Below are 19,285 nucleotides of genomic sequence, written 5' to 3'. Positions count from 1 at the left end.
GGTGATGATCGCTCCCTGTAATTAGCTCTCCTGCAGTGCATATGTTTACCACTGGGGGTCTCCATCACTGTCATTTTGAGTTCAGTCTGACTCCAATGAACTCCAACGATCACTTGCAGACCTTTGGCCAGTTGTAACTTTTATTTGCCAAACATTCACTAAAGATGCCATGGAGAGCACACAGGAAATCATACTGAAGAGGACTGTGAGTGGCATCACACATCTGACCAGGCCGGCTACTAGGTAGCCATTCTGTCCAGGCTCCTTCCTGTCCTGCATGCAGCTGATTGCAGCTCTGTCACGTACAAAGAGGGTTCAAATGTGGAATGGTTGAAGGGTCAACACCTGCTACACAAATGATTGATTTTAGTACTGGAGCTGCTCAGACAAAAACAAGCCATTTAAAAAATGATTTTTCATGTGTACACAAGTCGGATGTACTGTACAGTAAATCCTTTTTCTCCCGTACTGTTGTATTTCAAATTGTATTTTTTTCCTCCGTGAATATGATTGATGAGGGGCTAATGAACAATAATGGATTCACAGTCATATGGCTGGTATTGGATGGAGCGGTCAGTGCAGCCACAGTCCGACAGCACAGGCTCGCTCGCTTGGTTCCTCCATGGGCCTCTAACACGTATGCCAGTTTAAAGTTGGCTGTGCTTTTCAATTCAGGCCTAATCTCGGGTGTCCGGACTTGATTATCAAACACAAATACACGTCTGTGGACAACCAATTCAAAAGTGTGTAGTGAAGAGCCACAAAATTCTGTTTTTGCAAAGGCTCCCCTCCCCACCACCCTACACGGCTTCTCCTGAGCAGATGAGAAGTTTCTCCACACCTCAGAATTCATTGTGCCACAGCAGTCAGCAGTTTCATCACTAATGAAGAGAAGTGTGCCAGCACCTGTGGCAGCCGTAACACCCCCAGCACCGCCATATTTTACAGATGAGGTGGTCTGCTTTGGATCTCGGGCAGTTCCTTGTCGTCTGCACACTTAACTCCTCACCATTACTCTGATGAAGTTCACCTTTGTCTCGTCTGTTCACAATGACCTTTTCCCAGAATTCCATAGGCTCTTTCAAGTCCTTTGTCACAAACTGTAATCTGGCCATCCTGTTTTTGCGGTTTGCATCTTGCTGTTTGTCCTCTGTGTTTCTGTTCATGAGGTCTTCTGCTGATAGTCTTCTCTGATGCACACACACATCAGGCTCCCTGAAGACTGTTTCTGGTCAGTTGCACAGGTGTTTGGGGCCTTTTCTTGACCACAGTAAGGATTCTTCTTTCATCAGCAGTGGAGGTCTTCCTTGGCCCACCAGTGTGTTGTATTCTTCATGATATTCCAGACAGTTGATTTTGGTCATCCCAAGGTTTTATTGACGTCTCTGATGGTTTTCAGTCTCATGATGGCTTCTTTGACTTTCATTGACACAGCTCCTGTCTTCATGTTGCACAATGGCAGCCACAGATTCCAAAGGGGCAGAAGCCAGCTGGAGTATCTCATGAAGCAATGAAACTCACCTGAGGAATCATAAAACAGCTGTGACGTCAATTGTCCCAAATAGTTTGGTGTCCTGAAAGGGGGGTGGGGGGGGTTTGCATATAAAAAAAGTGTTGCGGGGCCTGAAAGTCTGCAATGTGCACTTCAATCACTATAACTGAGTTGTTTGATTTGCCATTTTAAACTGATGGTTTCCAAAATTCGGTCACGGGGACCCCCTGGGGCTGCAGGTTTTGTTCTGTTTTCAATTGGACTCCTAGCCTAATTAAGTGGTCTGTTATTTCCCAATTTCTGGGTTTTGGGATCAATGAAGAAATGACAAAAGTAAGTGTCTTAATACAATTAAGCAGTTACAAGTGGATGTTTTGTTTTTTACTTTTTATTTATGTTTATCCTAATTTCTGCTGTGGCGGTCGGCTGGGGGCTTTGCCCAGCCGGGACGCCTGGAAGGACTGGGAGAGGGACTATGCCTTCCCCGGACCACGAGAGGGCAGCCACCCTGGTTTTTATGGGGGCCACAGGAATTGAGCATGGAAGCTCAACCCTGTAAGGGCCCATGGCCACCACCAGGAGGTGCCCGGAGGATTAAAGAGCCCTGGACATCAGTACTTCCACCACACACGGATGACCAGGGACACCCGGAGTGCTTCTGAGTGCTCATGCGGCACTTCCGCCACACCAGGAAGTGCTGCAGGAAGATCGTCAGAGGGCACCTGGAGCACATCCGGGTGGGTATAAAGGAGGCCGCCTTCCTCCAGTCATTAGCCGGAGTCAGGAGGAAGAGGACAAAGCTCGGAAAGGCGGAACAGAGGCGGTGAAAGAAAGAAAGAAAGAAAGAAAGAGAATGGACCACTGGAAGGCCCGGACTTGAAGGGTGTTTGGTGCAGGGGCACTGTGTGCTGTGCGGGACTTTATTAGGAACTGTAAATAAAAGCTGTGTGTGTTGGACGTATCAGTGTCTGCCTCTCTGTGTCCAGGCTGGTTTCCACACTGCCTTTCCATTATTGACTAATTAGAGGGTCCGACACTGAAGCAGTTGCAGGCTTTCATCATTTAGTGTTGGTCGCCGCGGATGTCTGCTTTGCTCATTTTTAAATGTCATTATTAGGATACAATGAAGGGAGCAGACAAAAGAATAAGAGAAAAGGAAAACAGGCATTTAAAGCTAAAGCAAAAAGTTCAAATATTTCTAAATGTTTTATAATATAAAAATCATACTGATGTGCTTTTCTGAATGCAGAATAGGAAAAGAGAAAACAAAAAGAGCAGCTAACTAAACAAGATCAGTAATTATCGCTTATTGTGAATCCGGTTGGAGCAAAAACCTACAGCCACGGGGGTCCCCCAGGACTGAGTTTGGGAACCACAGATTTAAACTGTGAAGCAGAGGGGCAAATCAAGAACAAACAATGAAACAATGTCTCAAACATTATGGAGGGTGCTGTAGTAGCTCAACTCTTTAAAAATGCACACTGAGTTCTTCCATTGGGTCCAGGACTATCACTTAGGAAAGGAAGCAAAGATCTAGACCAGGGGTCTCTAACTCCGGTCATGGAGGGCCCCAGTGGCTGCAGGTTTTTCATTCTAACCCTTTTCTTAATTAGTGACCTGGTTTTGCTGCTAATTAACTTCTTTTGAATTCATTTTAATTGACTTGCTCTTGAAGACTCAGACCCCTCAATTGTTTCTTTTTCCTTAATTAGCAGCCAAACAATAATGAGATGCAAAATGACCCAAAACATGAACAGCAAACTGTCACACAATATCTGAATATAAAGAAAGAAGAAGATCTCATGAATGTTGATCTGAACAGGTCCCCAGTGCTCTTAGAAAAGAGAAAATCAGTCATTTCAGAAATGTCTGCTATTGTACAATGAGAGCAGCAACAAGCCAAGGAATTAAAGAACGAGGGGTTTAATTGACAACAAGAATCGACACCTCATTAAGCGACTGGTTGGAGTGAAATTGGTTGGAGTTTGAGGCCCGGACGTAGTTGGTCTTCTGTTGGCTCCCTCACTTCACATTTCATTTCTGTTTGGGTGCCATTTAAGGAAAGAAATTAATCAACTGAGAGGAATGATGAAGAAACTCAAAGGAACAAATCTTAAAAAACAAGTCATTTAAAATGAATTCAACAGAAGTTAATTTGTACCAAAAACAGGTCACTGATTAAGAAATGGTTAAAATGAAAACCTGCAGCCAATGTGACCCTCCAGAATGGGAGATGGGGACCCCTGATCCAGAGGCTTGAAGGTCAGGTCCTTGTTTGCCTGCTCGCCAACCAGGGTGCCAGTCAGTCAGATGTTTTTCTGGATTACGTAGACGCAACAATAAACTTGAACTGGAAATGCTGGCTGGCACGCGAGGAGGTGCCCTCTCAGAATGTCCAAATGTGCAAGCCCAGCCCTGTCAAGGCTTTTCCTTTCCTTTATCTGCATTTAATTTGTAGTAATCAGAAGAGGCGGCGCCGTTATTAACTACAAACAATCCTGTAATCTGAGACGAGATACATCAAGTGTTGAAAGCAACTAGGCAGAAGGCCACGGTGGAGTCGAGTTGGACAGAATACAAAGCGCCACGCATCAGCGGGTCTGCTTTAAGGTCAGCAACCTCTTTGTCTGAATGGAAATGCCACCGCTTGACAATTCTGTCACCGCCAGGGTGACCAAACACTCACTAGGCAGCACTTTGAACTTTGCAACTTGAGGAGGAACGAATCAAAATTAAAAAATACAAACAAAAAGTGACGATGACACAATAGCTTTGTGTTTGTCACTTAACGCCTGGTGGGGTCTCACAGTCCTGAGTTCAGGTCCTGGCCTGGTCAGTCTAGACTGGATGGAACGGACTGGCACCTCTTCCAGGGTTGGTTCTTGGATGGTGCCCTGTGTTTCGGGGGTAAGCTCTGAACACCCATAATTCCAAATTGAGTATACTGGAGGAATGGATGCAGAAGAGTGCTACCTGAATTTCAAAAAAAAGGAATAACTCGGAATGTGCAGAGTGAGACTAAAGTGCCAAGCACTGTGCATCCCCTACCCGACCTGCCTATTTAACAGCAGGCTGAGTCTCTCTTTTCATTGTGCCCCAAGTGCCAACTAGTGATTTATGTGCCATAGCCATTGAAATGCGATGCCGTGCTGCATTATCAGCAGCCACAAGAACAATAGCCCATTTCATGGATATTGTGACATCATTATGTTTGGGGGATTAAAAAAATATATATATCAGAAAACAAATATTCGATTGCCAGCCTGCCACTTGACGGTACTTCCTGCAGCTCATCATCCTCTCCTTTGCTGTGGCTGTATTTGTACAAAGGGCGGTTTATTTGGGCACATGACTCAAATCATCTGACTTGTTCAATGACTGCCCTGCCATTGTGCTGCAGATGTGAGTGACATTCACAGGACAGCCACACATTCACACACACACCAAACATTTGCTAGTGGCTCTGTTTTTTGGGGGGGCTAGGGGCTACAATTAATAACACTTTATACTCCAGTATTTATAAATTCAGGTCATCTCATCTAATTACTATTATCCATCCATTATCCAACCCGCTTTATCCTAACTACAGGTTCATGGGGGTCTGCTGGAGCCAATCCCAGCCAACACAGGGCGCAAAGCAGGAAACAAACCCTGGGCAGGGCACCAGCCCACCACAGGGTGCGCACACACACCAAGCACACACTAGGGACAATTTACAATCGCCAATGCACCTAACCTGCATATCTTTGGACTCTGGGAGGAAACCCACGCAGAAACGGGGAGAACATGCAAACTCCATGCAGGGAGGACCCGAGAAACGAACCCAGGTCTCCTAACTGTGAAGCAGCAGTGCTACCACTACTTATTATTATTTTGGATGTCCACCATCATTCATTATTCATTTGAAATGACAACACATTCAGAAAGCTGTGGTTGTTCCTGCTACTTACTGACTGACCGACCCCTTTATCCAAGGTGACTCATAACTCTCGAGATGCAATTGGTTTCATTTCTTTAGTTTTTCCAATTGGAGCCCAGGCAGGTGAAGTGGGTCACACAGCATCACTGGCAGGATTTGAACCCACAACCTCAGGGCTTGAAGTCCAAAGCCTTAACCACTACATCACACTTCACCTTGTAGGCCACAATCCACTGAAGTGTATCCACTCAGCCTTCTAGGTCCTCGCTTTACTTTCAAAGTCCACATACATTGCATACTCACTCCATTCTCTGTGCGTAACCTACTGAACCAAAGCGAAGGGTCTCGTGGGGGACTGAACTCATCTGGGCACCAACACCGGAACAACCAACAGTCTGTTGTAGGGTACACACCCACACATAGGGTCATAACCACGTGTCTGTTGGAGGTGTAAACTCTGGAGAAACACCTAAGGAGACGTAACAGAACATGCAGTCTCCATACAGACAGATGCCAAGCCGGGACTCAAACTGGAACTGAGAGAAGGGACCTAACAAGTACACCACCGTGCCACCCTTCCACTCCATACAGAGTGACATGTGGCATGAATTGAATCTGTTCTGGGGAGTACTGAATTAAGAGAACAGGCGGCCATATTCACACATCTGTTTTGCCTTTTATCCTTCATACAATCCTTTACCTTAAAGACAGCACACTGGGATCACAAAATACAAGCATTCAAATGATAAATAATCCTGCACAGGACAGAGCAGAACCTCACACTCTGAAATGGTCAGTCCATAAATAAGAGGGATGGTCCATCAGCCTCCCCCTGAAGGCTCGGTTACTTTAGCTCAGTGTCATCGTCTTAGAGCTGCTGGCACGGCCGTCTTTGCTGCACTCTTGTTTGTTACCATAATTACAGTCAGTGCTAAACAAAGTGCATTGTTAGGAACTCATTCTTATTCTTTTGATTCTCAGCATCTTGTTCTGCTGGGCTGCTTTACTACGCACAGCTCTGCACTCCACTATCCTGCACAAGATCACCACAATTTTCATTTTTTATGGCAATATTTATTTCCTGAAAAACTGTGTGGTGCACATTCTGGATTTTCTCCTCTTCATTTCCATTATATACTGTATACTGTACAGGGAGTGCAGAATTATTAGGCAAGTTGTATTTTTGAGGACTAATTTTAATATGGAACAAACACAGTGCTATCAGTCAATCCAAAATGTTAATAAACCTGAAACCTGAATGTTTCACAACGGAAATGTGAGTGTGAACATCATCAGGGGAATACATATGTGCGCACAATTATTAGGCAACTATTAGTGTGCAGATTTATTATGCAACTAAAGGAAAAATGAAAATTTTCCCATCTCACTTGTTTATTTTCATCTGTTATAGTGAGAATAATAAACAAACACCTCAAAATTTACAAATAAACATCTCTGACATTTCAAAAAAAATCAATCAATCAATCAATGACCAATATAGCCACCCTTCTTTCCAATAACAGTCATAAGCCTTTCCATTCATGGAGTCTGTCAGTTTCTTGATCTGTTGACTATCAGCTTTTTGTGGAGCAGTGACTACAGCCTCCCAGACACTCTTCAGAGAGGTGTATTGTTTTTCTCCCCCGTAAATCTAGCGTTTAAGAAGTGCCCACAAGTTCTCGATAGGGTTTAGGTCAGATGAGGAAGGGGGCCATGTCATTATTCCTTCATCTTTAAGGCCTTTACTGGCTGGCCACGCAGTGGAGAACTTCGATGCAAGTGATGGAGCATTGGCCTGCATAAAAATCATGGTCTTTTTCCTGTATCACCGTTTGAAGAAAGTGTCTTCGAAAAACTGGCAGTAGGTTTGGGAGTTGATTTTGAGTTCATCTTCAATGCAAAAGGTCCAACTAGCTCATCTTTAAAAATACCAGCTCATACCAGTAGCCCACCTCCACGTTGGAGTGGAGCTCTGTGCCCATTACTGATCCACAGGTCCATCCATCTGGTCCATCAAGAGTCACTCTCATCTCATCGGTCCATAAAACCTTTGAAAAAAATCTGTCTTCAGATATTTCTTGGCCCAGTTTTGACGTTTCAACTTATGTTTCTTGTTCAGTGGTGGTTGGGTTTCAGCCCTCCTTACCTTGGCCATGTCTTTGAGCACTGAACACCTTGTACTTCTGGGCACTCCAGGTAGGTTGCAGCTCTGGAATATGAAAGTACTGGAGGATAATGGGTTCCTGGTAGCTTCACGTTTGATTCTTCTCAAATCTTTGGCAGCTAATTTGCGTCTTTTGTTCTCAACACGTTTCTTGCGACCCTGTTGACTATTTGCAACAAAATGTTTGATGGTTCTGTGATCACACACCAATATCTTAGCAATTCCAAAAGTGCTGCATCCCTCTGAAAGACTTTTTACAATTTTTGACTTTTCAGAGTCAGTTAAATCTCTTTTTTGGCCCATTTTGCCCGAGGAAAACTAGCTGCCTAATAATTCTGCACACCTTGATATAGGGTGTTGATCTCCTTAGGCCACACCCTCCCTCATTACACAAATACACATCACCTGACGTGCTTAAATCCAATAAGCATTCAAGTTAATACAGCTTGGAGTTGGAATATACGCATTAAAAATGATGATATGGTCAAAATACTCACTTGCCTAATAATTGTGCACACAGTGTATATCTCTATATATCTATCTATATATAAAAAAAATCTAAGATTCTCAAACACACTTGTCCGAATCAAGAGCACTGGGGTTTGTCAGAGTGTAGAAAAACAACAGCATAAGCCTAATAAGTTCTTACTATATTAAACAATTTGCTTTCCATATTAAAAACATTTTTAAATGGACCTTGTCCTTTCCACTGTTACTATATGTTTACATATGTCTGTTGTTTGTCAAGTTTATTGTGTACTCAGTACAAGGAAATACTTGCATGCATTCTTCCCCAGCAGTAGGTAATAAAATCATGCTATCAAAGCAAACATGCATACTTACATTGTTATATTGCAATATTTGTTCTTATGGTCAACTGTTCAGCAAACTTATGACCTGTGGAATCTACTGCCACAAGTACCAATGGCCCTGCATTATTTGCCAGAAGGTAGGAGTAAAAACAATGGATCTATATACATACATACATACACACACAAGGAGTTAGGAAAGGAGTTAAACAAGGGTGCACACCCATTGTGTTCAATATGAGTTAAAAGAGGAAAAGAGAATAAATTAATTTGAGCTATGGTGCTACAGCTGAATATTAAATGGGCTGATAAAATAACTAATGAAGAAGTTCTGCAAAGAGCAGGTGAAAGGCACAATTTACATAAAAATTATAATTATTAAAATATTATAAAAAAAAATCTTGGTGGAAGGAAGACCAGGGAGACGAGACATGATCTTCTCAGAAGACACTTAAAAGACCCGTGAGATGAAAGAGATTGGCCACGGAGCATCTCATGGGGACCTTAAACATGAGACTTGGTGCCAAGAGATTGCAATTTGACGTCCTGCGAGACAAGGCAGTGAGACATTTAAAACAAGTTCACCGATATCTAAAGCTACCAGTTGTTGGAATGCTTTTGGCAGGCAGACATCGTGTGCTCCGAGCTCTTAAAACAATGACAAGCAACAAGCAGAATACACCAGCAGCAGCAGCAGAAGGAAGCCAGCAGGTGATCTGACCACTTCTACTTAGCGTGCGCTCAGTCCAATTCACATTGCAAGCGCGAAGTGGCAAAAGGACAGCTGCTGTACAGGCTTTAAAATGATCGACATGCAGTGCGACAAGCTAAAGACGGAGCAAGCCAGCAGCAACAAGCCACCAGATGATCCAACTGCTTCTCCTTAGCATGCGTTCAGCTGTCAGCCACCCCACTATATATATATATATATATATATATATATATATATATATATATATATAGTGGTTTTCGAAATAATGGACTAGCCTTCCACATCTTCATTTCACTATGATTTTAGGGTGTCTACACAATTGAGTCCTCTGTAGGCAGAAAACTTATTTCCATTAAAAGACTTGGCATCCTTTTGTTCCTAAGACATTGCCCTGTCGTTATTTGTATAGATATCCAACTTCATATTGAGATCTGATGTATCTAATGAGCAGTGTATATATATATATATATATATATATATATATATATATATATATATATATCAGTAAACCCCTGATTCTGTAAAGAATCAGTAATCCAAGAATGGCAATCACTTTCTGTTCCCTCTGATCTTTGGAGGGATGAAAAATCATGAAAGGTGGGAGTGTCCTGGGAAAGTTTTCATTTAATGAAATAAATATATTTGTATTAAAATTAACCAATTTATTAAAACTAAAATTGACATTTAATTGTTATATCATTTAAGTCCAAAATGTGTTGGAGTTGCTGCATTCATAAGTAAAAAAAAATATCGGAGTGCAAAGGTTTAAATGAAGTAAATTGGAAATAAAAAATTAATGTTAGGAATCATAATTGAACTTACTTATAACACTGACACACCCTAATGTGATTCAAATAAGCCACACTAACAGCTGCCACACTGACTGTTGGCACAGTGTATTAGAGCACACTGACTGTTGGCACTGTGTAGTAGAGTAGCTGCTGACACTTTGGAGTGGAGAATACTGACTGCTGGCACTGTCAGTAGTCACCACTACTTCAAGTTTAAATATGTCACTATGGCAAGTTGTTGGGGTGCACGCTTTAATTCAAGTTTAGTTTACAAGTTGTGTTGTTGTTTGGGCGCCACCTACTGACTCTGGAAAGCCACTGGGTTTGACTCTGGGCCGCTAAGGCGCTGTGGGCATGGCTTGCTTTTGGCCTCTGGTAACCGTGCATAGAACCTTTGGAGAGAGAGAGAGAGATTTTTGCTTTTGTTTTCCCTGGAGAATTATCTATCCAATCTTATGGCCAACTTATATGAATTCTTTGTAATTAATTTTTGTATATGTAATTACAGTAATTTGTTTCAGTTGTTTAAATTCTTGGCTATTGGTGACATTTTGTGATGATCACAGTTGCTTTCTAAGTATATCCATTTTTTCTTTTATTTTGAAAATATTTTGCCATTTCCTGCTTATCTTCTATATCTCTGTTGTGCTATTGAACATAACATGTTTTAGTTGTAGGCAGGTTACACAGTTGTTTGACAGACAGACAAAGACAGATCTCTATTTGTCCCCGTGGGGAAGTTTAGCTTTTTAAACATGTTTAGACATCCATTTTTGTTTTTTTTTTTCCTGATGCTGCTAGTTACACATACGCTTTGTAATGAAATTAGTGGGGTTAAAAACTTGTACTTCAAAAGATATTAAAAGCAAAAATTATAAAAGGTTAGTAAAGTTTGAAACGGTGAAAAGAGAGAAAAAAAGAGAGTCTGATAAATTTACATGACCCATCAGGGGCAGACGTGGGTCTGTTTGTGCTTAACAGAACAGGACATGAACAACAGTATGTTACTGCTTGAGTGGATATACAGTTTTCATATTAGATAGAATGCAAATCTCCCTGCTTTTAATATGAAATGTTTCATACGAGTGGAGCCGAGAGCCGAAAAGTGAGTTTGCAAATCATTTTTGGCACGTTACTGCTAGGAAGTTTTTCCAGTGTTGAGTCATTAACTGAATAAAATACAGTATAAATACAGTGAAAACACAAGAAAGCTGTCAAAGATAAATGTAATTCTTACCTGCTCTTTCCTGTATGATTACTTAGTCCGTTGTTTGCTGGCTCACTGTAATAAAACATCCCATTGTTTTGCATTGCAGTCTGCTACAGGAATGAACCTTTCATGGGTTGCCAGTCCACTACAGGATTCGCACATACGCAGACAATAGATCAACTCACAATCGAGAATTATCTTTAACTTGAACATAACAAGGAAATGCATTACACTAAGAACTTAATATTAACAAAAGGAAAAATGTGCAAAGTTCATACATTCATGAACAGGCATTATAACCAAATCCAGACCCCAGAGTTGGAAAACCAGTGTGTCAAGAAATGCACCAGTGTGTTACTCTCAAAGAGGCACACTAAATTAAAAAGCTGTAAAGGGGTCATAGCAATCAAGCTGGTAAGCACTACTCTGGCCTGCACAAAGTGTGATAACACATTCATATTGAGACATGAGACTTCTACACCTAAACCGCTCTTCTTTACATTGAAGTTAAGCATTGAATTTGACTCAGATGCTCCAGCAGAACACCACAAACACTGATCTGTCAAAATTACACAAAAAAAAAACCTGTGACTACTATACGAGTATGATGTAGTGCAAATAAAAATTCATAGTGAATTTAAACATTAGAACACTCTAGATGAGAACATGCCATTCAGCCCAACAAAGCTTGCCAGTCCTATCCACTTATTTCTTCCAAAAAAGCATCAAGTCAAGATTTGAAAGTCCCTAAAGTCCTACTGTCTACCACACTACTTAGTAGCTTATTCCAAGTGTCGATCGTTCTTTGTGTAAAGAAAAACGTCCTAATGTTTGTGCAAAATTTACCCTTAACAAGTGTCCCCGTATTCTTGATGAACTCATTTTAAAAAGTAACAGTCTCGATCCATTGGACTAATTCCCTTCATAATTTCAAACACTTCAATCATGTCACCTCTTAATCTTCTTTTGCTTAAACTGTTTAGGCTCAGCTCTTTTAATGTTTCCTCATAACTTATCCCCTGTAGCCCTGAATCAGCCTCGTCGCTCTTCTCTGGAACTTTTCTAGTGCTGCTATGTCCTTTTTTGTAGCCTGGAGACCAAAACTGCACATAGGACTCCAGATGAGGCCTCACCAGTGTGTTATAAAGACTTGAGCAGAACCTCCTGTGACTTGTACTCCACACATCAAGGTGCTATATAACCTGACAATCTGTTAGCCTTCTTAATGGCTTCTGAACACTGTTGGGAAGTCGATAGCTTAGAGTCTACTACGACTCCTCAATCCTTCTCATACGGTGGACTCTCGATTTTCTGACCTCCCATTGTGTATTCAAACATTACATTTTTACTTCCTATGTGTAATACTTTAACAATAAATAATAATTCTTTGCATTTATATAGCACTTTTCTCAGTACACAAAGCACTCAGAAATTGCAGGTTAAGGGCCTTGCTCAAGGGCCCAACAGAGCAGGGTCCCTTTTGGCATTTACGGGATTCAAACCAGCAAACTTCAAATTGCCAGTGCAATTTACATTTTCTAACATTAAATTTCATCTGCCACAAATCTGCCCAAGCCTGTATGCTGTCCAAGTCCTTCTGTAATAATATAACAAATTCCAAATTATCTGTAAATCCACCTATATTGGTATCATCTGCAAACTTAACCAGCTTGTTACTTATATTCCTACCAAATCATTTATATATATTAAAATAGCAGCGACCCTAGTACTGACCTCTGTGGAACACCACTTTTAATATCGGCCAATACCATGCAAACATGACTAAAAGACTTTAGAGGAAGTAAATCCACACACCCCTCCCCCCAACACACACACACACACACACACACACGCACTCTTCAGTTGCTGAATAGCAAAAATGTTGATCAGGACTCCTTCTGCATATAAGTTAAACGTTGGTCTACCAGTTTATGAGGCCCTCGGCCCACATCAGACAAATCACCAGCTACTCAGGGAATAACAGTGTGCCTGCAGAGATACTTCTAAATTACTACTCAAGAGAGTAAAGATACACAGAATGAAAAGACAATGGCAATTTATGCAAGGTAAAGGTTTTCTCCCTTTTTTGTTTTTTTTATAAAGTCACCAAAAATAATCAGTGTTTACAATCCAGTATGATAAAATGATTCATCTGCTATGCACCTCTCAATTTTATTAAGTAAACGTCACACATGAAATTTCAGATTTAGGGATCTTAAAAAAAAATTCATTTGTTGGGAGTGTAAACCTCTCAGAGAAAGTCAATTTTGATGCAGTCCTTCTTTACAGGAGATATTTCTTCCCAAGACGTTTCCTTAAATTAAGTTGGTTGTGCTGGCAGTAGTCTCTCTTGTGTTCCCAGCAATCTGCCCAGATATGGTGTAAATATGAAATCTGTCCTGCCATTGCCTCGGGTTTCCACTTGTTTGCTGACAGTGTTTAAAACAAACAACATAAACTGCTAATGAAATCATAGTTGTTGCACCTGCTGTTGCCAACACAACCCCTGTGATGAACATATCATTATGTGGAGATGCCTTGGGCCGGTCTGCACTCAATGAATCAGAAATAATAAGCAAGACAGTACCACAAATCACAAGTATCAACCCAGTGAGCAGAATAACCAGATGATCAGACAGTCCTCCACTCTTGAGCATCTCAATATGGGCGCGACTACGAATGCAGTTCATGTCCTGGATGGCTGAACTGAGAAGTTGTTTAAGTAAAACAATGAGGGCCAGGAGGCATAACATCATTCCAACACCGAGGCGCCACTCGCTGGATATGCTGCTGGTGGTGGAGAGCAGACCAACTCCTCCTAGGCCACAGCCGAGTATAAGGATGAGAGAAGCACAGTAGCAGAGGATTGATTTTTTTGGATCCCTGAACCACCATAGCTCAACCTGTTCTTCTAAAACATTCCTCTGAATCTGCACAGGGTCAGCTGGAGTCCTTGGTGGAGACAGATCTTCAAGTTCCGACATCCTATGTTCTTTCAAAAAGGTGCACCACTGGGAAAATTAGAAATCAAATGTAATTTAAAATACACTCTTATGCGATTTTAAGTTACATATTATAAAAAAAAAAATTTGCCTAGTTGGTCTAAAATTGTATCATTATAAAAGCTGAGACATTTTGCCATAAAATGAATAATTTCTTTTTATGCCATGTGTGCAGTTGACACTCAGTCATTCTGCACAGAGCCTTTCAGTCTTAATATTTCCCAACTTAGATCAAATGATTGACTTGAAAGCAAAATACATTTATGAAAAACTTAAAAAAAGTGTTTTACCATTCCTTTAATGAACCAAATATTCCTAGTCAGAGTTGATAGAACCAATAAATACAAATCTGAAATGTGCACAGAAATTTATTCTCAAATTTATTTTGAAACCATAACCCTTATTTTTTTTAATAAAACTACATACATCTCTCTTAACACAAAGTATTACAGATTAGCCTATTTAAAAAAAAAAAAAAAAAAGACATCACCATTCTCAATTTTAAACTACAGCGATGTAAAGTTGTAAAGAGAAATCATCTGATTTGAAAAACAATAATTTTGCCTTTCGGCCTCAGAGAGAACATCCATCAATTTTCCAAACCCATTTATCCTGGGCAAGGTCAGGAAGCTGAAGGAAGGAGGGATGGATAAGGTACTTTATTATAGACTGAATAGAACTCAAACTAGGGCTATTTTAACAATGCCGGGTCATGTAACCTGCATGTCATTGTACTGTGAGAGGAACCCACATGGACACAGGGAAAAGATGCAAACTCCATTCATGGAAGAACTGGAATGTAGACCCTGGTCACCATGTTGTGAGGCATTAAAGCATGTTGTCTATATTATACAAAAAGCATGCACTAACCTCAGTGAAACAGTAAAAGATTAATCACTTCATATAAATTTAGAACATATCCAATATACAACAGGCAAGTGATATGTTAAAATTGCTACAAGTTCACAAGACAGAGGCTAAGTGGTTGTTCTTAGTGTTTCACTCTTGTTTGATTTGACTGTTCTTATCCACATGCCGCCAGGCTGCTCAACAACTGTACATCTACTGACCAATGCAGTGCAGGTGTGGACCTGAGGTATGTTTTGAATGTCTTCTGTAACTCTGGTGGTGTATTTCAATACTGTATATGGTGTTAAATGCACTGTACTGCTTTTGGTATTATACTATAGTCCATAGTCTGTGTTAAAGTATACAAGTAAGAACTGTACTTTAGAAAGTTAAGAAACTTAAACAATGTGCACTATAATAATAAAAAAAAATAGAATACTAAAATATTTTATAGTTCACAAATTCTAGATTCTGTGTATGTATAGGTATAGTGTATATGAGTTTAAGTTATATTGTATATTAACTATAATCAGGGTCTTGCCCAATTTTCCTCACCTCGCACCTACCTCTACACCAGAAAAAATATTGATCAGTCTTGAGGAGTCAGACAGCATCTCCATAATATATAAAACCTTTTTATAGTCCGTGCTTTTCAAAGATCCAAGAGTATAGTGGGAAAAGGATCTCTCACTCAACATCTCAGAAAAAGAATGGAAAGCAGCAATGCATAGAATTCATTCGAACTCCATATGCGCAAAGCATAGAATTATTCAACTTTATATATTGAACACATCATTCTCATTTAAAATTGTTAAAAATGTTTCCAGGGCAAGATCCAACCTGTTAACTCTGCAATCAAGTTCCAGCCTCACTGGGCCACATGTTCTGGGTGTGCACCAAAATAACATCATTCTGGACAAAAATCTTTAAATGCCTTTCAGACAGCCTTGGTGTCCCAATCCCTACTAATCCACTAACAGCTGTGTTTGGTGTATTTCCAGATGAGCTAAAAGTGGACAAGGGTTGTAATTGCCTTTACTACACTATTGGCACGTAGACTTGTCTTGCTCAACTGGAAAAATCCTAACTCTCCTATTCTAAATCAGTGGGTAACTGATGTTTTACACAATTTGAAACTGGAAAAAATCTAATTCACACTTAGAGGATCTGTGCAGAACTTTTTCAAAACCTGACAGGATCTGATCAATAACATTTTAGAATAAGCATTTAAAGCACTGATGAAGCAGATTTGCTCCCCACTTCTTTTTCTTCTCCATTTATCTTTACGTATTAATTCATCTATTTACTTATTTTTACTAGCTTTAAGTTCTACTCTGCTGGCCTAGCTCTCTTTCTCAGGGGTGGGGGTTAATTTGTTTTGAACCTTTAGTTGGTAAAGTTATTTACAAAAAGTGAGTTATTTGTATGGAATGTTATTTGATTTTAATAATAAAATAAAAAAAAATTAATAATAACTAAAATTAGGGTCCATAAGCAGATTAATTGTAAAGCTGAAAACCTTAATATTAATACAATGATTTTTGCATCCAATGATAAAGAGGTATGGCTGTTTATACATTGTGTTGGTAGACACAATACAGACAAACAGCAGATGACTTTTATACTGCACATATGACAAACAGTAAAAATGTAAGCTTTTTTCTTCAGATACCCTACATGTTTTTGCTTTCATGCACATATTTGAAAGATATTACTTCATTTTTGAAAAAAAAACAAATCACTATACGTCTAAAATACCCAATAAAAACTGTAAAAAAAAAATGCAATATAAATGTCCTAAAGAGAGTCCTGCTGGAATAAACTAATTATTTTCAAAATTAGAAATCTTACTCCCTCCTGAGTTTATATACAGTACATGGCTTAAAGTAAACTCATTTCATACCATCCACCTTATGAGAATTATACCATAAGAGCCATTTTTAAAAATTAAGTTTTTTTTTTCACTTCCATTACTTTTCTGCAGAGTCTTTTAGTTACTAAATTACATAGGACTGTACAGTTCATTTTAGCAAGCTCTCCATATCATTGACTACTGGGAATCAGTACAGTGTATTGAACCTGTAGAATTGGTGTCATGAAGCAATCTGGTCGGCCATAAAGAGGCCGCCATCTGAAAGACTGCTACTTCAAAATGCTATGGTTTCCCTTAAATTCCATCAAATCCTTTCCAATTCAATGATTCAATCTAGTAACACTTTCCTTTAATACCCATCAGGATTCAGTACAGACTGTTATTACTTGTTCTTTACAAAAAATAGAATACTTTAATTTAAACATGGCTTCCATACCTTTCGATAATCAAATCCAGGGGGATTACTGCAAACTGATGTTCTTCATTTGCTTCTTTCCTTTGTGTACACCCAAGTGGAAGTGGATGGAGCAGTGTTGGTTAAGGATCAAAATGCAGAGACAAGAAAGACCATTTTCCAGGTCTGCTTTAAATGGGGTTTTAAAAAATATCCACTAATGACTTCATTCATTAGCGTTTACTTAAATATTCTGCTAAAGTATTAAAATTACAAACTGTTTGGCTGATTGAAAAAAAATTATCGATTTCCATTAAAGAAAAATGAAAAATAAGTCATTATCAAAACTATTTTCATTTAACATGAATAAAATCCACGAGCAGTTATTTGTTTTAGTATGTATTCTGAGACTGTATTCACACATTCACTTTTCAAAACTTTAACAGATGTAAGCTTGTAAGTAAACTGTCCTCTTCCACCGTCTTCTTTTTTCTGTTTCTATGCCAATGAGCCTCAGTGACACTGCTTATCATCCTTCCATTCCTGTCGAGTGACACTGGCAATGCAACTGAAGTCATTTGTATTATAAAGCTGCTCTATACCCGTTCTGGGATGGGCTGTCTTGTCTTCATTTCAATGGCCTGATTCAGCAACAGTCTGAAGCAGACGTAACCCGTTCCTGCCACAGATTGCTCACATTGTCCAGGATTCTATTGGAATTTAGAAGGGTCAGTGGAAATAAAAAGCTATTTTTATTTCACCTTGTAGTTCACGCCTTTGATGCTCGTTATTCACCTGAAAAAAACAATGAAGGAGGATTAGCATGACACTTGTGACAGGAAAACATATTAATGTATTATAAAACTGAACAAAAATGCATTTCAGTTGACAGCTTACATGAGTGCATTTTATGGAGTAAAAGAAAACTAAATCAACCCATTTCATTATCATCATTTTTCCCCAAATCAATTATTGTGGAGAATGGTAGATTATGAAATTGTTGCAGTATTTACCTTTTCCCTATAAGGGGCAACTTTTGTTAACTAAATGATACATTTCTATGACTTCATCTCCCTCCTCCATTTACAGCAACAAAAAAGTCTCAAAATCCCGCCAATGTACTGCAAAGATGAACAACCAATATTCATAAAAAGGACTACTGCCTGTCATCACAACCTTCTACACTTTACCTTTACTTTAATTATTCTTTCATGATGATTCATACACTGCCAAGCAGATTTCTTTTGTTGTGCTGCAGTTATCTTTAATTACTGGCAGCACTTTTACTCGCTTATAATGAAACTAAATATACAGCAAATGTAGTCAAAATATATATTCAGCATTAAGTACATCACTCTGATTTAGGTCAGTCAGTCAGTCAGTCATTGTCCAACCTGCTATATCGTAACTACAGGGTCACAAGGGTCTGCTGGAGCTAATCCCAGCCAGCACAGGGTGCAAGGCAGGAACAAACCCAGGGCAGAGCACCAGCCCACCGCAGTCTGATTTAGGTTTTAATTGGTTATGCAAATACAGCCATGCATTAATCGATGGCTCCATTTTGGACCAGCCATTTGGCTGCTGAATGTCATTACAAAGTGTACAAGTCATTGCAACTGAGGCTCCATGAGGCTGACGTGGGTCACTGGTAAGCATGCTTTAACTGCCAGTACAGAATAGCACAAACCGATCTTCACATCTTGGAAGCCATACACCCGGTCAGCGTAGAGCAGTGTTTCTTAACCACTGGATCATGACGCCAATGGGTCGCTAGTTATCACCATTGGTTCACAAAGTGACGGCAGCACTTTGCAATATGTTTCCCTGTTTCTAAGTTTCATGGCATCAATGGGACGGTTTGCAATTGCAGCTTATGGATTATTAATGAAAGTAAAATGGTAAAACTGGGAGGCAGGACCATAAAATTTGAAAAACACTGATGTAACTAAGGCGGTTGGAGGATCATTACAAGAGAATTGGCAACGTGGAGCAGCACCAATCAAAACACACCTTAATGGGCCCTTTAAGAGTCAGAAAACATACGAGATCCTTTTGAAATAATAACAGTGG

General features: G+C 39.8%; 1 protein-coding gene across 1 annotated transcript in view; it reads right to left on the bottom strand.

The window, feature by feature from the left end:
- Positions 1-13,159: 13,159 nt before the first annotated feature.
- LOC120514236 (transmembrane protein 125) overlaps positions 13,160-19,285 on the bottom strand; it is a 42,589-nt gene continuing 36,463 nt past the window's right edge. The window contains exons 2-3 of the mRNA XM_039734500.1: positions 17,258-18,010; positions 13,160-14,108 (exon numbers count right to left, since the gene is read on the bottom strand). Of these exons, the coding sequence (XP_039590434.1) occupies positions 13,413-14,081 (669 nt within the window). The 5' untranslated portion in view covers positions 14,082-14,108; positions 17,258-18,010 and the 3' untranslated portion in view covers positions 13,160-13,412. The remainder of the gene's footprint in view (positions 14,109-17,257; positions 18,011-19,285) is intronic.

Source organism: Polypterus senegalus, chromosome 14 (assembly GCF_016835505.1).
Source record: "Polypterus senegalus isolate Bchr_013 chromosome 14, ASM1683550v1, whole genome shotgun sequence".
In the NCBI taxonomy this organism is placed as follows: domain Eukaryota; kingdom Metazoa; phylum Chordata; class Cladistia; order Polypteriformes; family Polypteridae; genus Polypterus; species Polypterus senegalus.
The sequence above is the reverse complement of the archived record's forward strand: the minus strand, read 5'-3'. Positions and strand labels throughout refer to the sequence as shown.